The sequence below is a fragment of the Callorhinus ursinus genome, unplaced genomic scaffold (genome assembly GCF_003265705.2).
Source record: "Callorhinus ursinus isolate GAN/ISIS: 27379988/994484 unplaced genomic scaffold, GSC_fseal_2.0 scaffold25, whole genome shotgun sequence".
Classification (NCBI taxonomy): Eukaryota; Metazoa; Chordata; class Mammalia; order Carnivora; family Otariidae; genus Callorhinus; species Callorhinus ursinus.
Genome location: NW_027397087.1, coordinates 11197717 through 11212888, shown reverse-complemented (window position 1 = coordinate 11212888; position 15172 = coordinate 11197717). Strand labels below are relative to the sequence as shown.

The 15172-nt window shown below is 37.3% G+C and overlaps 1 protein-coding gene and 1 pseudogene across 7 annotated transcripts in view; both read left to right on the top strand.

The window, feature by feature from the left end:
- Nucleotides 1–15172, top strand: part of SPG11 (SPG11 vesicle trafficking associated, spatacsin) — a 79765-nt gene that overhangs the window by 17423 nt on the left and 47170 nt on the right. For all 7 annotated transcript variants that reach the window (XR_012373607.1, XR_012373608.1, XM_025883914.2 and 4 more), the window contains 8 exons: nt 2929–3061; nt 7908–8063; nt 8481–8656; nt 10670–10846; nt 11706–11777; nt 12062–12189; nt 12517–12689; nt 13615–13828. Coding sequence is in view for 5 of the 7 variants with exons in the window: in XM_025883914.2 (XP_025739699.1) it covers nt 2929–3061; nt 7908–8063; nt 8481–8656; nt 10670–10846; nt 11706–11777; nt 12062–12189; nt 12517–12689; nt 13615–13828 (1229 nt within the window). In the remaining 2 variants the exon portion in view is untranslated. The remainder of the gene's footprint in view (nt 1–2928; nt 3062–7907; nt 8064–8480; nt 8657–10669; nt 10847–11705; nt 11778–12061; nt 12190–12516; nt 12690–13614; nt 13829–15172) is intronic.
- On the top strand, nt 5103–6187 carry LOC112833015 (F-actin-capping protein subunit alpha-1-like; annotated as a pseudogene).

Sequence of the window (15172 nt, the reverse complement as noted above, 5' to 3'; positions counted from 1 at the left end):
GGTAGTTTGGATACTAAATATTCAGTTTTTGTTCTTTTAGAGGATATTCTGGGAAACATACATATTTACATTATCAAATCCAAAGTTCATAACTTTACCCTTCTGGTTAATATAGGCCCATTGAATGCTTTAACTTTATTTACTTTTCCCCTACTTAAATTACTGTTGTGTTTTATTTTTTTAACCACAATAGATAGCATTATGTATTTAGGTTCATTTCTTTTTACACAGGTATGATACATTTCCTTGCTGTTTGTTTCTTCTCACATTTTAGGCCTTCCCTCTGCCTAGAGTGTATCATTTAGAATCTCTTTGAGTGAGGATCTGACCGGCACTGAACTTTTTATCTAACTAATAATGTCTATTTTGCTGCCATTTTTGAAAGATATTTTTGGGAGGTATGGAATTGTAAGTAGGCAGTTGTTTCTTTCAGAACATTCATGATCACTTTCTATTGTCTTCTGAATTCCATTGTCATTGAGAAATCAGCTGTTATTTCTTTGAGGGTTTAGTGTTTTCCCCTCAGGCTACTTTTGCAAGCTTTTTGTCTTTAGTGTTCTCCAGTTTGAGGTGATTTTATGTCTCACTGATGAGTCATGGTTTTTGGTGGAAAAATATTGGCAAAATATTTTTATATATATATATTGGAAAAAAGATACCAATTATTGAAAATTTGTTGAGATTTCATTTCTAGCCTACTAAGTACTCAATCTTTGCAACTGTTAACGTGTGCTTGAACATTGAATGTGTATTTTCCCCCCATGTTGTGTGAAGTCACAGTGGTACTTCAGTCAGAAGTAATTAGACTTTACATACTTCCCTCATTTTCCCTTAACCTCTATGAGTCTTTGTTACATTGTAGATAATTTCTTCAAATCTCTCTTCCAGCTCACCAGTTCTCTTTTCAGCTGTGTCTAATCTGTTATTAAACACATCCTTTGGGGTGCCTGGGTGGCTCAGATGGTTAAGCATCTGCCTTTGGCTCAGGTCATGATCCCAGGGTCCTGGGATCAAGCCCCACATCAGGCTCCCTGCTTGGCGGGGAGCCTGCTTCTCCCTCTCCCTCTACTGTTCCCTCTACTGTGCTCCCTTGCTCTCTCTGTCAAATAAATAAATAAAATCTTAGAAAGAAAAATACTACTCAGCAATTAAAGGAATTTATAAAAAAAACACATCCTTTGAGCATCTACTTTCAATTTTTATTTTTTATTTCTGCAATTACTATTTAGTCTTTTTCTTTTTTTTTTTTTTAAAGATTTGTATTAGAATGAGCAGTGGGGTGAGGCAGAAGAAGTAAGTTGAGACTGGAGGGGATTTCTTTGATCATGTTATTTCTTTTTAAAGATTTTATTTATTTGAGAGAGAGAGTGAGAGCATGAGCAGGGGGAGGGGCAGAGGGAGAAGCAGACTCCCCACTGAGCAGGGAGCCTGACTCTGGACTCTCTGGGGCTCCATCCCGGGACCTGGAGATCATGACCTAAGCCGAAGGCAGCTGCTTAACTACCTGAGCCACCCAGGTGCCCTGGTCATTGTTTTCAAATATGTTATTTTGAGAATTTTCAAATTTACAGAAAAATTTGCAAAATCACCATCCAGGTACCCTTCACCATTCACCAACTGTTAACATTTTGCCACATATGTCTTGACTGTGTACCTTTTATTTTTGCCAAACTATTTAAAAGTTACTCTTTAAGTACTTTGGCATGTAACTTCTAAGAACAAGAATATTTGCTGTTTAATCATAGACAATTTAGTTTTACCTCCCACCAACCAGAGCAAAGGCAGTTTTTTTTATGGTCTCCCTTTGGGGCCGGTATTTCCAGTTTATCCGTTTTTGGACAGTGTCACCTTGCGTGGACCCTAGGTTTATCTTCTCTTCCTCCATGTATAACTTCCACCAGTACCTCTCACCTCAACCTGCCTGGTCTGTTAACACCCAGAACTTCAAAGTGTGGTCCCCAGACTAACAGCATCACCATCACCATCACCTGGAGATTTATTACAAGTGCAGATTTTTAAGTCCTACCCCAGACTTTCTGAATCAGAAACTCTTGGTGGTAGGGCTTAGCAATTTATATTTAAACAAACTCTCCAGATAGGCACAGTGCTTTAGGGTAGGAGTGGTAAACTTTTTCTGTAAAGAGCCAGATAGTAAGTATTTTAGGGTTTGCAGGTAGGTTTCTATTGCAACTACTCAGATGTGCCATCGTAGCCATTGGCAATATGGAAATGAATGGGGGAATGGGTGTGGCTGTGTTCCCATAAAACTTTATTTGCAAAAACAGGCAAAGGCTGAATTCGGTTGATGGGCCTTAGTTTTCTAACCCCTGCTTTAGGCCATCAGAAAAGATGCAGAATCCTTCAAATAGCAGTTGGTTTTAGAGCTGTTACTTTTCTGATTTTGTCTTTGTCCTCCTCATTTTTATCCTGGGAGGATTTTTGTTTGTTTGTTTCCAGCCTTTAAAGGTGTGTGTGTGTGTATGTGTCTGATTTTTAAGTGTGCTATATGGAAAGCTTCCTCAAGATGCCCAGTCAGAAATGGGAATCTGTTTTTAGCCTGCTTTTTCAGTGAACTTTATATCATACTGCTTTAACATTTTAATTCAAATGGACTCTAACCTGTGATGATGGTTCCCAAGTACCTAGCTTTGAGTAGTATTAGAATTACAGGTAGTAGAGTTGGAAGTGTTTTCTATCTAACTTCTTGTTTTTACTGAAGCAGAAATTTTTGTTCAGAAAAGTTGGAGACTTGCCCCAAATTGCATAATCATTGTCAGAATCCTCACCAGAACCAGGGTACTGCTGCAAGATAGGTAGCCTTTTGTCTCTTGCAGTCTTGGTGCATTAAGTTCTAAAGTTAAAAAAAGAAAAAATCTGTATTCCAAATTTTACCTATTGTAATTTTTTTCTGATTTTCTACTGTTTCAGGCTGGGATAGAAAATCGTCAGCTGGACACAGTAGATTTCTTTTTGAAGAGCAAAGAAAACCTTTTGAATCCATCCTCAAAATCTTCTGTACCTGATCAGCTTGATGACTTTCCATCTCATTTGTATTTAAGAAGTAAGTAGAAAAAGCTTCTACATTGGTATTTATCATTTTATCTTTTTAGTCACTTTCATATTATTGTTGTGCTTTCTGATGACTGACAGACTTGCTGAAACTCAGTCATGACATTTTATATACTTTGTGGAATCTTGAGGGAGTTATAAGAATCTATAAATGTTCTCATTCTAAGTGGGGTGTTTATTGTTCATATCCTGTACTGTGCTTTGTATTTTTAGTGTGGAAGGAAGAGATGACCTTTTAAATTCAAGAGAATTTTATTCTCTTTCATTGCCCACTCTTGCAACTATCTGAGATATTTAGTGATGGCTGAGTTATGGATTGAGACTTGTTATAAAAATTTTTAGCCTAGGGGCGCCTGGGTGGCTCAGTCAGTTAAGCGTCTGCCTTTGGCTCAGGTCATGATCCCAGGGTCCTGGGATCGAGTCTCACTTGGGGCTCCCTGCTCAGCAGGAAGCCTGCTTCTCCTTCTACCTGCCACTCCCCCTGCTTGTGCCCTCTCTCTCTCCGTCTCTCTGTCAAATACATAAAATCTTTAAAAAAATTTTTTTCAGCCTAACTCTTCCACATTTTTGCTACATTACCAACACTTCTTTTCAAGATTTGTCTTTCCTATGTAATAAACCAGAAACCTAGCTTTTATTCTTGGACCAGGAAGCCATGTGCATCCTCGCTTTAGAGGGATAGTGTAATAAAGTATGTTTTTCCTTATACATACAGTTTTATTATCTGCTTTTTTTTTCACTTGGTGATATAGACCTCTCTCTTGTTAATAGATACACGGTTTATTTGTGGTAGCATAGAATTTCATTGTATGGGCTATCCCATAATTTACCTAACCATTAGACATTTGGATTCATTCCAACTTTTACTATTGGTAATGTGCTATAAATTCTGTGTGTGTGTGTGTGTGTGTGTGTATAATTTCACGTGTACAATTATTGGGGTAAATGTGTAGATGTTAAATTTCCAGATCAAAGAGACACACAGTTTACATTTTTAAAAAAGATTTTATTTATTTGAGAGCGTGTTAGCTGGGGGCCCGGGAGGGGGGAATAATCTCAAGCACACTGTGCTACGCATGGAGCCTAACTCCGGGCTTAATCTTACAACCCTGAGATCATGACCTGAGCCAAAACCAAGAGTCAGATGTTTAACGACTGAGTCACCCAGGTGCCCCATGATTTACATTCTTAAATGCTTTGATAAATCGTCCTCCAGATAAGTTTTATCAACTTGTACTCTAGTTCCATGGAGAAAATGACAGCCTCCTTTTTTTCTATCAATGTAGTGTTCTCACACTGTGGATTAGAAATTTTCTTTCTTAAGAACATTCTCTTTCATTTTGGTGCAGTTTTGTCTTTTTTTCTTACATTGCTAACTTTTTTTTTAATGCTCCAATTTTTTTTTTCAATGTCTGCTTGAATTTTTAGAAAACTTGATTTGTGGTAAATGGGATCCATTAGCAAATGTATGGTCATTATTCACTTCTGTTCAGTCAGTGATTTCTCCTCATTCTATTCTATTCTTATCTGCACTGCTTTGGCCTAAAGGGTGGGGAAATCAGCCAGGAAATAGCTTACCAGTTCTCTTGGGGTCAAACCCACATTTCCCACCATTCTCATGGAATTCCGGAGGTGGAGCCAATGCTGAGATAAATGGAAATCCCATTATTAGGGCTTGCAGCTGGTAAATGGAGGATTCAGGAACCCACATTTCTTGCTTTCATCTGCATGTTTAAAAGAATGGTTTTGGAATCAAGACAGGCTGAATTTCAGATTTTGACTTTGCCATTTACTTTCCAGATTAGCTTGGGCAAATTATTTTAATCCCTCTTAACCTCAGTTTCTTCATCTATGGAAAGGGGCTACAACATTACCTCTCAGGGGTGTTGAAAATAATAAATGAGATAGCATTTATAAGACACCAAGGCCAATACTTAAGATGAAGCATAGGTGGTCAGCAAAATGGTAGTTACTACTAATATCTGTAAATAATGACTAATAGTAAGTAGAATCACTAACGTTTGCAGGTAACACTTCATAAGTTTTGTGACCTTTTTGAGAATAAGACGTTGGTCCTTGTTTTATGCTTAATAATATTGCAACAAGTAAGAGCAGCCCAAGATGGCCAACTTTGAGGATCGAGGGTCAGAAGAGGAGAAGGTATGTGTAACCATTAAATTCATCACTCATGCACCCCCAGGGGAATTTTATGAAGTGTTCAACGATGTCTAGCTACTACTTAATAATGACATTCTTCTCAGGGAAGGGGCAGCACATGCATTTGCCCATTATAACATGGATCAGTTCACACCTATGAAGGTCAGGTCTTAGAGAATATGGTGATCTGAGTAATAGCAGATTTTTAGATCCAAGAAACAAAATTTCCTTTGAGTTTGATCACTTAGGAAAGAAGCAAGTGACCCAGAGAATGCGGAGGGATCTGAAGTCTTGGAGAGAATCCTGTGACAGTGCTTTAAGGGCCTGTGTGAAAGATCATCATTCCAATGGCTTCTGTACTGTTTATGCTAAAACTATAGATGGGCAACACACCATCACTGCATGTATTGAAGACCACCAGTTTTAGCCTAAAAACTTCTGGAATGGTTGTTGGAGATCAGAGTGGAAGTTCACCGTCACACCACCTACAGCCCGGGTGGTCGGAGTACTTGAGATTCAGGTTCATTATTATGAAGATGGCACTGTTCATTTGGTTAGTCCTGAAGATGTGCAGGATTCAGTAACTGTTTCAAGCGAAGTCCAAACTGCCAAGGAGTTTATTAAATCATAGAGCATGCAGAAAATGAATCCCAGAGAACATTTAGTGAAAACTGTCAAATAGCATCATACACCACATTCAAGGCAGCTTCCAGTTACTCACACCAAAATTGACTGGAACAAGATACTCAGCTACAAGATTGGCAAAGCAATGCAGAATGCTTAAAGGCTGAGTGTAGGATTCTTTGGTATGTGGAAAGAAAGGATTCAATATGTGGTCATATGATAAATAACTGATTTATAAACAAGAGTGATATTTTGATTAAAAAATTATTCAAGAGGCAGCTGGCTGGCTCAGTTGGTGAAGCATGCGACTCTTGGTCTTGGGGTTGTGAGTTCGAACCCCACGTTGGGTATAGAGATTACTTAAAAAATTTTTTTAAGATTTTTAAAAAATTTTATTTATTTGAGAGAGAAAGCATGAGGAGGGGTAGGAACAGAGAGAGTGGGAGGAGCAGACTCCCTGCTGAGCAGGGAGCCCAACATGGGGCTTGATCCCAGGACCCCGAGATCATGACATGAGCAGAAGGCAGACACTTAACCAACTGAGCCACCCAGGCGTCCCCCCCCCCCAAAGTTTTTTTAAGTATATTTTGCTAGGGCTTTCAATGTTAACAGGTTTTCTAGCCTTATGGAATACTATTGAACCTATTAACATCGTCTTGATTCTTTTGTGTTCTCTGCCTTGTAATTTTCTGTTTTCACTATATCTACTAGTAATTTTTTTTTTATTATTCCACATTTAATGATGGTAAGAGAGATCTTTCCTGGAGTCATTTTACTGTTAAGAAAATTTTCCTAGCCATGAAGTCCTGTTACTGATATAGACAGGTAATATGCTCAGTACTTTTCTACCCCTAACCTTCAAAGCACTTATGTGGTACTCCAGTGGTTTTTACAGATCCACCAGTAGCTAAAGAGACTATGCTATAAATTAGCTGAATGGAAGACACATTCATCCTTCTCCCTCTGACTGCTTTGATTATCATTTATTGCATCTTATAACTGTAGTTTTTAAAAGTTTGGGTTGGGCTTCTCAGGTCCTTTTGTGGGGACAAAGGAAGTTTTCTGGACATTCCATTATAGCCAGCTTCTCTGCGGGAGTTGTTTTTAAATCCAAAGACTTGAACCACATTCCCTGCACATGAACGTATTTGCTTTTTTCTCTTCCCTCATTGTCTACTTCCCATCTAGTACCATTATAGTTATAGACATCTGCATTTTTAGGAGAGTTCTACCCATTTATTATTATTTTTTTATTCAAGAACTGTTGACCTACTAGGGATGTAGTAAATGCAGATGTTGAAGGAATAATAGATATCTTGTGCTTTAATACTTTGTGGCAGGATTGCACTATAAGCAGATGAATCAAACAACTATGTAAATCACAAACAAAAACTAAAAATGAACCAGAGTGAAAAAGGATACATTCCAGGCAGGATCTTTCTCTTTGTAACCTGTTATTTAAGGGAATACTAGTGATTTGTTCTAAATAGAATGTAAAACGTGTTCCAGATTACTCTTCCTCAGTCCTGCCTGCCAAAAACTCAAATGTAACTGTGATACAGCAACCCTTCCCAGGTTTATTGGCAGGTATATGTGTGATCTCAGAATACAGAAATGACATAGGTGTGATATGACAACTGGTATTGGTAGCTTGATTTACATTGTTTATACTTCTATGACCAGACCTTAGGGGAAGGTCGGTTTTTAAAAAACCAGGTAGTGACTTCCTCCCTATCTCCAATTGCATGTCAAAAAAGAAGGGTGTTTGTGCTTCAGCTTTCTTTTTGTTCAGTAATACAGTTAAGCAAGTTTGTTTCCAAGTGACCTGTTCAGCTGTGTAAACATTTTTATTTCAAATAAAATATATTTGTACTATGTGTGTCATTCATTCTATCCATTCATACCGCCCTATCCTCTCTATCAGGGAGTCCAACGGAAATATACCGCTTTTGTTCTTAAAAAAAAAAAAAAAAGTATTGCCACATGGTATTTTTGGATATGTTAGTTTTATTAGGAGTATACTGATGTTCATGTTAATTTCTTTGGTTCTTCCTTAGATGTGGAAAAGCTGACACCAGCATTGGATTTACTTTGCTCAGCAATTAGAGAAAGTGATTCTGAAACCCAAAGCAAACACTTTTCAGAACAGTTGCTTAATCTTACACTGTCTTTTCTTAACAAACAAATAAAAGAGCTTTTTGTTCACAATGAAGGTAAGAATGGCATCAAAGAGGGGTGCAACTGCGCTATTCCTGTCAGGACAGCGATACAAGTGGTCCTGTTGCATGAGAGAGCATGAGCCAGTAGAGTGCTATTTACTAAAGCTGAGAAAAGTCAGTGTATAATTGAGTGAGTGACATGGGTTCTAATATTGGGAAAGTTGACAGAAAGGACTAATCATTGTGAAAAGGGTTATATTAAATTACAGAGCTACTTGTAAATAGGAAAAAGCTCAGACTTTTTTGTCCGAAATTTAAAAAAAGGAGGTTAAATTTTGGCATTTTCTAGAGTTCTTTATGATCATAACAGCTTATGGTTTATTCTCTCTCTAGTTCTTGCTCTCTATGTATATGTATACACGCACATATATTTTTGTATATATGAAACTGGCAAATTGGTCTTTTCTGTAGAACTAGATGAACATCTGCAGAAAGGAGTGAACATTTTGACCAGCTACATTAATGAACTTCGAACCTTCATGATAAAGTTTCCTTGGAAGATAATAGATACGGGAGATGAATATGACGTAAATGAAAATGTTCCCAAAGTAAGAGAGAGCAATATATGGGAGAAACTCAGCGTTGAGGTAAATATGAGCAATTATCACTTCTTTTATTTGCCAGATTTAGAGGATCTGAGAAAACAAAACAGAATTTAGAATTTTACATTTGTGATTCAGAATCTTTGGCAAGGGTTTAGGTTTTACCGATTTGGGGATCTCTGGACACGACTTCAGATTTATGTCTACAAGCTTCATTTATTTAGAACACATTTAAGTTCCCTCTTAATGCCAGATCTGCCCACTTGGATATGGTGACAGGCACCCACCCCCAAAGCCATGTGAGGTGGCATACTCTTAACACTTCCTCAATGGTTAGGGCCTGGCACTTTGGACTTAAGCATTCTGTCTGACCTATGGATAAATCAAATTACTACTGATGGTTTCATCTTAGGAAAGTTTGATTTTATGCCATTATATCTTAGAAGTATACTGGATTTGTGTCCTCAGATTCTAGTTAAGATATCTTGCCAGTTAAATTTTCTGTGCTCACCTGCTTGCTTTTCTTTTTATAATAGAAGTAGTACAACCAAACCTTGTTGCCCTCTTTATGACTGGGACCTAGAAGAATCCCTTCACCCACATGGAGAGTATTGGCTTTAGAAAGACGAAGACCAAAATAGCTTAACCCAGATGATAAGACTCAGTAGGGAGTGAAAGGGATAAATTTGACATCCTGGCGAGTTCGCAGGACCACTGGTCTTGGGGTGGAGGAATGGAAAAGTACCTGGAGTGACTGCAGTTTCTGTATCTCTCATTCTCAAGCCAAAAAATTACTTGATTTTCCCCTCTCCTTTTTTTGACTTCTCTTTTCCAGTCTCCTTTGCAGGTTTCACTTCTTGTTTTCCCTCTTTAATGTGCTTCAAGGTGCCATTCATAGTCCTCTGGTCTTTTTACTCAAAATAATTGATTTTTTACTTTTTGGGAGGTTGTAGTCTACTTTGATGAAAGCTGTGAACTCTTGTCTCCAAACACATGCTTGTGAACATGCTCATGTATACATACATACAGTTTTGCACATGGCTTCATGGGATTTACGGACCCCTCAAAAGCCCCAGGTTAAGAATGCCCCTTTTCTGTTCTCTCTTGAGTATTGGTCTTAAGTACAGGTCTTTATTTCTTCTTACTAGTATAGTAACCTTCTAATGCCTTACTGTCTTGAGCTTGAATCTCTTTCAGTCCATTCTCCACATTGCTGCCTGAATATTCTTCCTAAAATATATATCTGATTATATCACCTTTTGCTTTTAAAATCCTTCAATGTCTCCACATAAGTTTTAGGATAAATCCCATCTCCCATGTATAACACCCTGCATTATGGAACCTCTGCTTTCTTTCAGGTCTCATCTGCTACTCTGTCCAACTTTTTCTCCAGTCAAATTGAGTAATTTGGAGGTTCCTAAAGACTGATACTGTTTCTTGCCTTTATGCCTTTGTATATAGTCCCTTTCTCTCTTTTTTTTTTTTTAAAGATTTTATTTATTTGAGAGCACATGCACACGTGAGTACAAGCAGGGGAGAGGGGTATGGGGAGAGGAGCAGACTCCCCACTGAGCAGGGATCCCAGGTCCCTAAGATCATAACCTGAGCCAAAGGCAGATACCCAACTGACTGAGCCATTCAGGCGCCCCCCATAGTCCCTCTTTTTGGAACACTTGTCCTCTTTCCTCAGTATATGTATATAACATTTGCCTTTTAAACTTCACTTCATAAGTCTTCTCTACTAGGAAGCCTTTTCTTTTTGTTACTCCTTTTATTTAGATGCTCTTTTTCTGGATCCTCCTGCCTAGCACCTTGGGATACCGGTATCATTGCCTCTATCATACAGGACTATACTCAATACTTTATTTGTGTATTTTCCACTAGTCTAAAAGCAGGATCTGTGTTTTGGTCAGTTTCATCTCCCCTGTGCAAAGCCCCAAATCTAGCAGCAGATTTTCAATAAAAGTCCATTAGGTGCTCAATAAATATATAAGTCCTATGTTATAATAAGGAAATGAAAAGGAACTTAAAAGGCAAATAGTTTTCTCTTTTTTCTAGGAAGTTATTGCCAATGCTATTTTAAACAACAAAATACCAGAGGCACAGACTTTCTTTAGGATTAACAATCATTCTGCTCAAAGACTTGAGGAGCTGATTAGAATAGGCCTAAATTTGGTCTTCGACAACTTGAAAAAGAACAATATAAAGGAAGCCTCTGAACTTTTGAAGAACATGGTGAGTTGCATAATCTGTCTGATCGTAAAGTCTCTAATGAAAGAAAAGATCTCCATATTTAATACAATTTCTGCTTGATAGAAAAATTGATTTATATTCATAGTTATGTCACAGACTAAGAAATTTATATAGCTTGTACAGCGAAATAATAGTAGAAATGTTCTTCAGTACTGAGAACTTTTTTGAAGAGATTTTTTTATTGAGAGTTTCCATCATTTGCTCTCTGTTACACTTCGCACTTTGGTTGAAGGAGACAGTGCTTCTCCTAGAAAGCTTCACATGTCAAAGCATGCCCAGGACCTCATTTTTAGGGGGACATTCTGGGTTGTTCGTGCGACCCCTTATGTCTCCATTTGAACTTTCTAGTGGCTTATACCTTTGTTTTGTGCTCCGTGGTTTTACTTAATTTGAGAAGGGGAAGGCCCAGAGGTAGGCCTCCTGGAACTGAGCTGAGGACCTGGCCCTAATCTGCATGGTTGGGGTCTTTCTTGCCCGTGGTAATTTTCTGGAGGTATATAGGAGTAAAACTGTGTAAGGGTTGCAATTTGCATTGACTTTTGTTTTCAGGTGAATCATTATAGCAGATACCTGTAGTTTTGATCATATGGTAGCCTAGCATTATCTTAGATTGTTCTATGTGCTACTTTAGTTCTGGCAAAATCACTAAGGACTTCAGGGATAGGCAGTATGTATGTATGATAAATACAGAGAATGAATGTTCACAAGAGCAGAAAAGCTGTAGAATTCTAACAGGATACATGTCTGTAATAGACTACTTCTTTACCCAACATATATTTATGGTTAAAATAGCCCTGTTACAAAATGTAAAGGATTTGAAAATTTTCTCTGTTTACTGTAGGGCTTTGATGTAAAAGACCAGTTGCTCAAGATATGCTTCTATACAGCTGATACAAATATACGGGACTTTTTGGTAGGTAAAGGTGAGGCTATGTAGTTTACATCTTCTAGTAAACCTTGGTGAAACTCCAAAATGAATTATTTTAATATTCAACTACTATCTAGTAAGTAAAAGTATGAGAACTCCTTTGTATTTTTTAATGATTGTTTTGCATTTGTGGTAAAAGAAAATTTGTGTGAATTTATATATACCTCAAAAATTCAAAATACAATTCTTAAATGGCATTTAATCTCATGACATTTGTTTTGCAATTGTGCTTGATTTTTGTGAGATCACTGGTTAATTTTTTATTCAAGGTTGAAATTTTAAAAGAAAAAAATTATTTTTCTGAAAATGAAAAAAGAACTATAGACTTCGTGCATCAAGTCGAGAAGTTTTATTCAGGACATTTCCAAGAAAATATGCAGATCCAGTCCTTTGCCAGGTAGTCTCATTAGCCCACTTTTGATAATATGGAAAAAATACTGTGGACAGTGTTTAGTTTATAATTGTTAGTGAGCACAGATTTTTTTTTTTATGTGGAACTGAACTTACATTCTCTATGAAGATGAAACTTGTATCATCCAGAGAGGACTCAGGAATTTCCTGTCATTTCCATATGTGTATAATCACATACATATTTTTAAGATAACAGATACAAAAATGAGAGTATTGAATTATGTGTTCGCTAAAAGAGTAGAAGTTCATAAACAGATAAAAAAGAATGATGCTTTTCTCTCCAAAATTAAAAACATTTATATCACTGTTGTAGGTATTGGATAAAGGAACAGGATATTTTCAAGCACAAATCTGTTTTGGACTCACTCCTGAAATATCCCAAAGATAAATTTAACAAACAGGACCATAGAGTTGTGTTAAATTGGGCTCAGTGGTGGAATCAGCTAACACAAGAATCCATCCTTCTCCCCAGGATAAGTCCAGAAGGCAAGTGTGAAAGAACCTAAAATCTAACATATTGAATGAGGATTAAATTAGGCATTGGTATTTGAATAGTTCCATGAGTCTCCATTTTAGAACTCCTTTTGGAGGAAACATAGTTGCTTTAAAATGCAAGTCATTGTGTTAAGACCTCTTAAGATTTTTGTAGGGGATTTCTAATGTGATACTGGAAGAGAAAAGCCATGTGGTTCAGTGAATTGAGATTTCAAGGCTAAGAATTCTCTTCCCAGCCTCAAAATGACAAAATCTTTGTTTTTCCACAAATAGTCTTCATATTTCTTCTTGTGTACCAAGGATCTATATCACACCAGGGCTCTGGGGACAAACAGTGGTAATTCATAGAAGGGTAAAGTTTTTATTTATATTAAGGAGAAGAAAAGGGAAGAAGAGGCCTGAAAAGATAAGTGAAATACACAGCTAATTTCCAAGTTTTGTTTAACCACTGTAGTAATGAGAACAACATTTAGCTCTTCCTGCAGCTGACTTATTATGAAATAAGCACTAAAGAGGAAAATAGTAAAATAAGCAGAGGGCCTGAATAATTCATGTTACATAAATATTTGTGCAGATCATTTGTGCATATTCACAACATAAATATTTGTTCATTTAATTAGTGTTGAGTTTCGTGTCAATAATCATAATTCATTGCTATTTTAAAATGTACTTTCTTTTTTTACAATGTATTTTATTTTTTTTTTAATTTTTATTTATTTATTGAGAGAGAGAGAGAGAGAATGATAGAGAGCACGAGAGGGAGGAGGGTCAGAGGGAGAAGCAGACTCCCTGCTGAGCAGGGAGCCTGATGTGGGACTCGATCCCGAGACTCCAGGATCACGACCTGAGCCGAAGGCAGCCACTCAACCAACTGAGCCACCCAGGCGCCCCTAAATGTATTTTATTTTTACTGCAGAATACAAATCGTATTCTCCTGAAGCCCTCTGGAGCTATATCACAGCTCGCCATGACTGGTCAAGCATTATCTTGTGGATTGGAGAATTTCAGACTCAGAACAGTTGTGCTTCGCTTGAGCAGAACAGATGGCCCCTTCTGACTGTTGATGTTATCGATCGGCATACTTGCTGCAACAGCTACATGAGGAATGAAATTTTAGATCAGCTGGCCAGGTATTGTCACTGTGGGGATGAATACAAGGAAGGGCAATAAAAAATAATGGTGTAATTTTTGCTCTGAAATGCCATAAATCCAACACAAGGTCATTTCGTAGTATTCAGAACTGTAAGGGTGTTATCATCCATTGAGGTTTTAAAATCACATGCATTTAATATCATGTGGTAGTGAATAGGCTCTCAAGTTGTAGGTGAAGGTTTTTCCCAAATCATTAAATGTGCTTTGGTGTAGAAATGGTCAGCTGTCAGTGCAGCGACGAGGACTAAGTGGCAAGAGCTGAGGTGAGGATACCTTAGCATTGAGTAACGTCTGCCACTCTTCTCCCAGCTGTATGCTGCATGTGGTTTGAACTAAAGAGAACTGCTCAGTTAAGAAATTTGTGAGGGGAAGTAGCTCTTGAAGTGATGGAGACTTTAACATTTTAATTCATTGCTAAAAATGATTCTGTTAGATTGAACCATGCGAACTTGCCATATGGGTCAAAAATGATTGAATATCAGCACATCTCATATGGCTACACCTAATCTGTCTTCCCAAGCTATAAAAATAATATAAGGAGACAATAACATGTATGTTAATTTTTAAGTTTTATAAAGCTATTCCCCGTGTATTTATTTTATTGTATATTTATACTTATTGGGGAGGTATAGCTGTCTTGCCCTACCCAACCTGAAGATGGGGGAGTGAGATCTAGAGAAGAGCTTTGCCCAGGCCAGACTTCAGACTTCAGTTCTTCTACCCCTGACTTTCTGTTCACTGTTCTTTCCACTGCACTGAATCCTCTTCTTGTTTACCAGAAGTAAAATTGCGTATAACTTGAATGCTTATCAGATATGTAGCTTAGTATTTGATTGCTTAAAAAGCTAATATATGTATGACTTAACATGAATTATGACATTAATGAATTAATGACATCTATAGCAACAGATTAAAGGGAAAAAAATCCCTGCTAGATACAGAACAGCATTTGATAAAATTCAGCATCAATTAATAAAAGCTACATCTTAGCAAACTAAGAAGAGACAAATTTCCTTAACTTGAAAGGGGTATCTAAAAAAATCTTCTAGCTAACAATATGCTTGATGGTGAAACATCACAAACATTCTCTTTAGATGTGGAGCAAGACAAGCCTGTCGTGGATTCTTCCGAAGTTGATCGTTAGAATAATGCCATCTCAATAAAAATCCCAGCAGGTTTTCTTGTGGATTTTAACAAGGTGATTATAAGTATTTATATGAAAATGGAGAGGCTCAAGAATAGCTCTGAAAAAGAACTTGCCCTATCAGATATAAAACCTTATTCTATTTATTTATAATGAGCATAGAAACAAACTTCTGCAT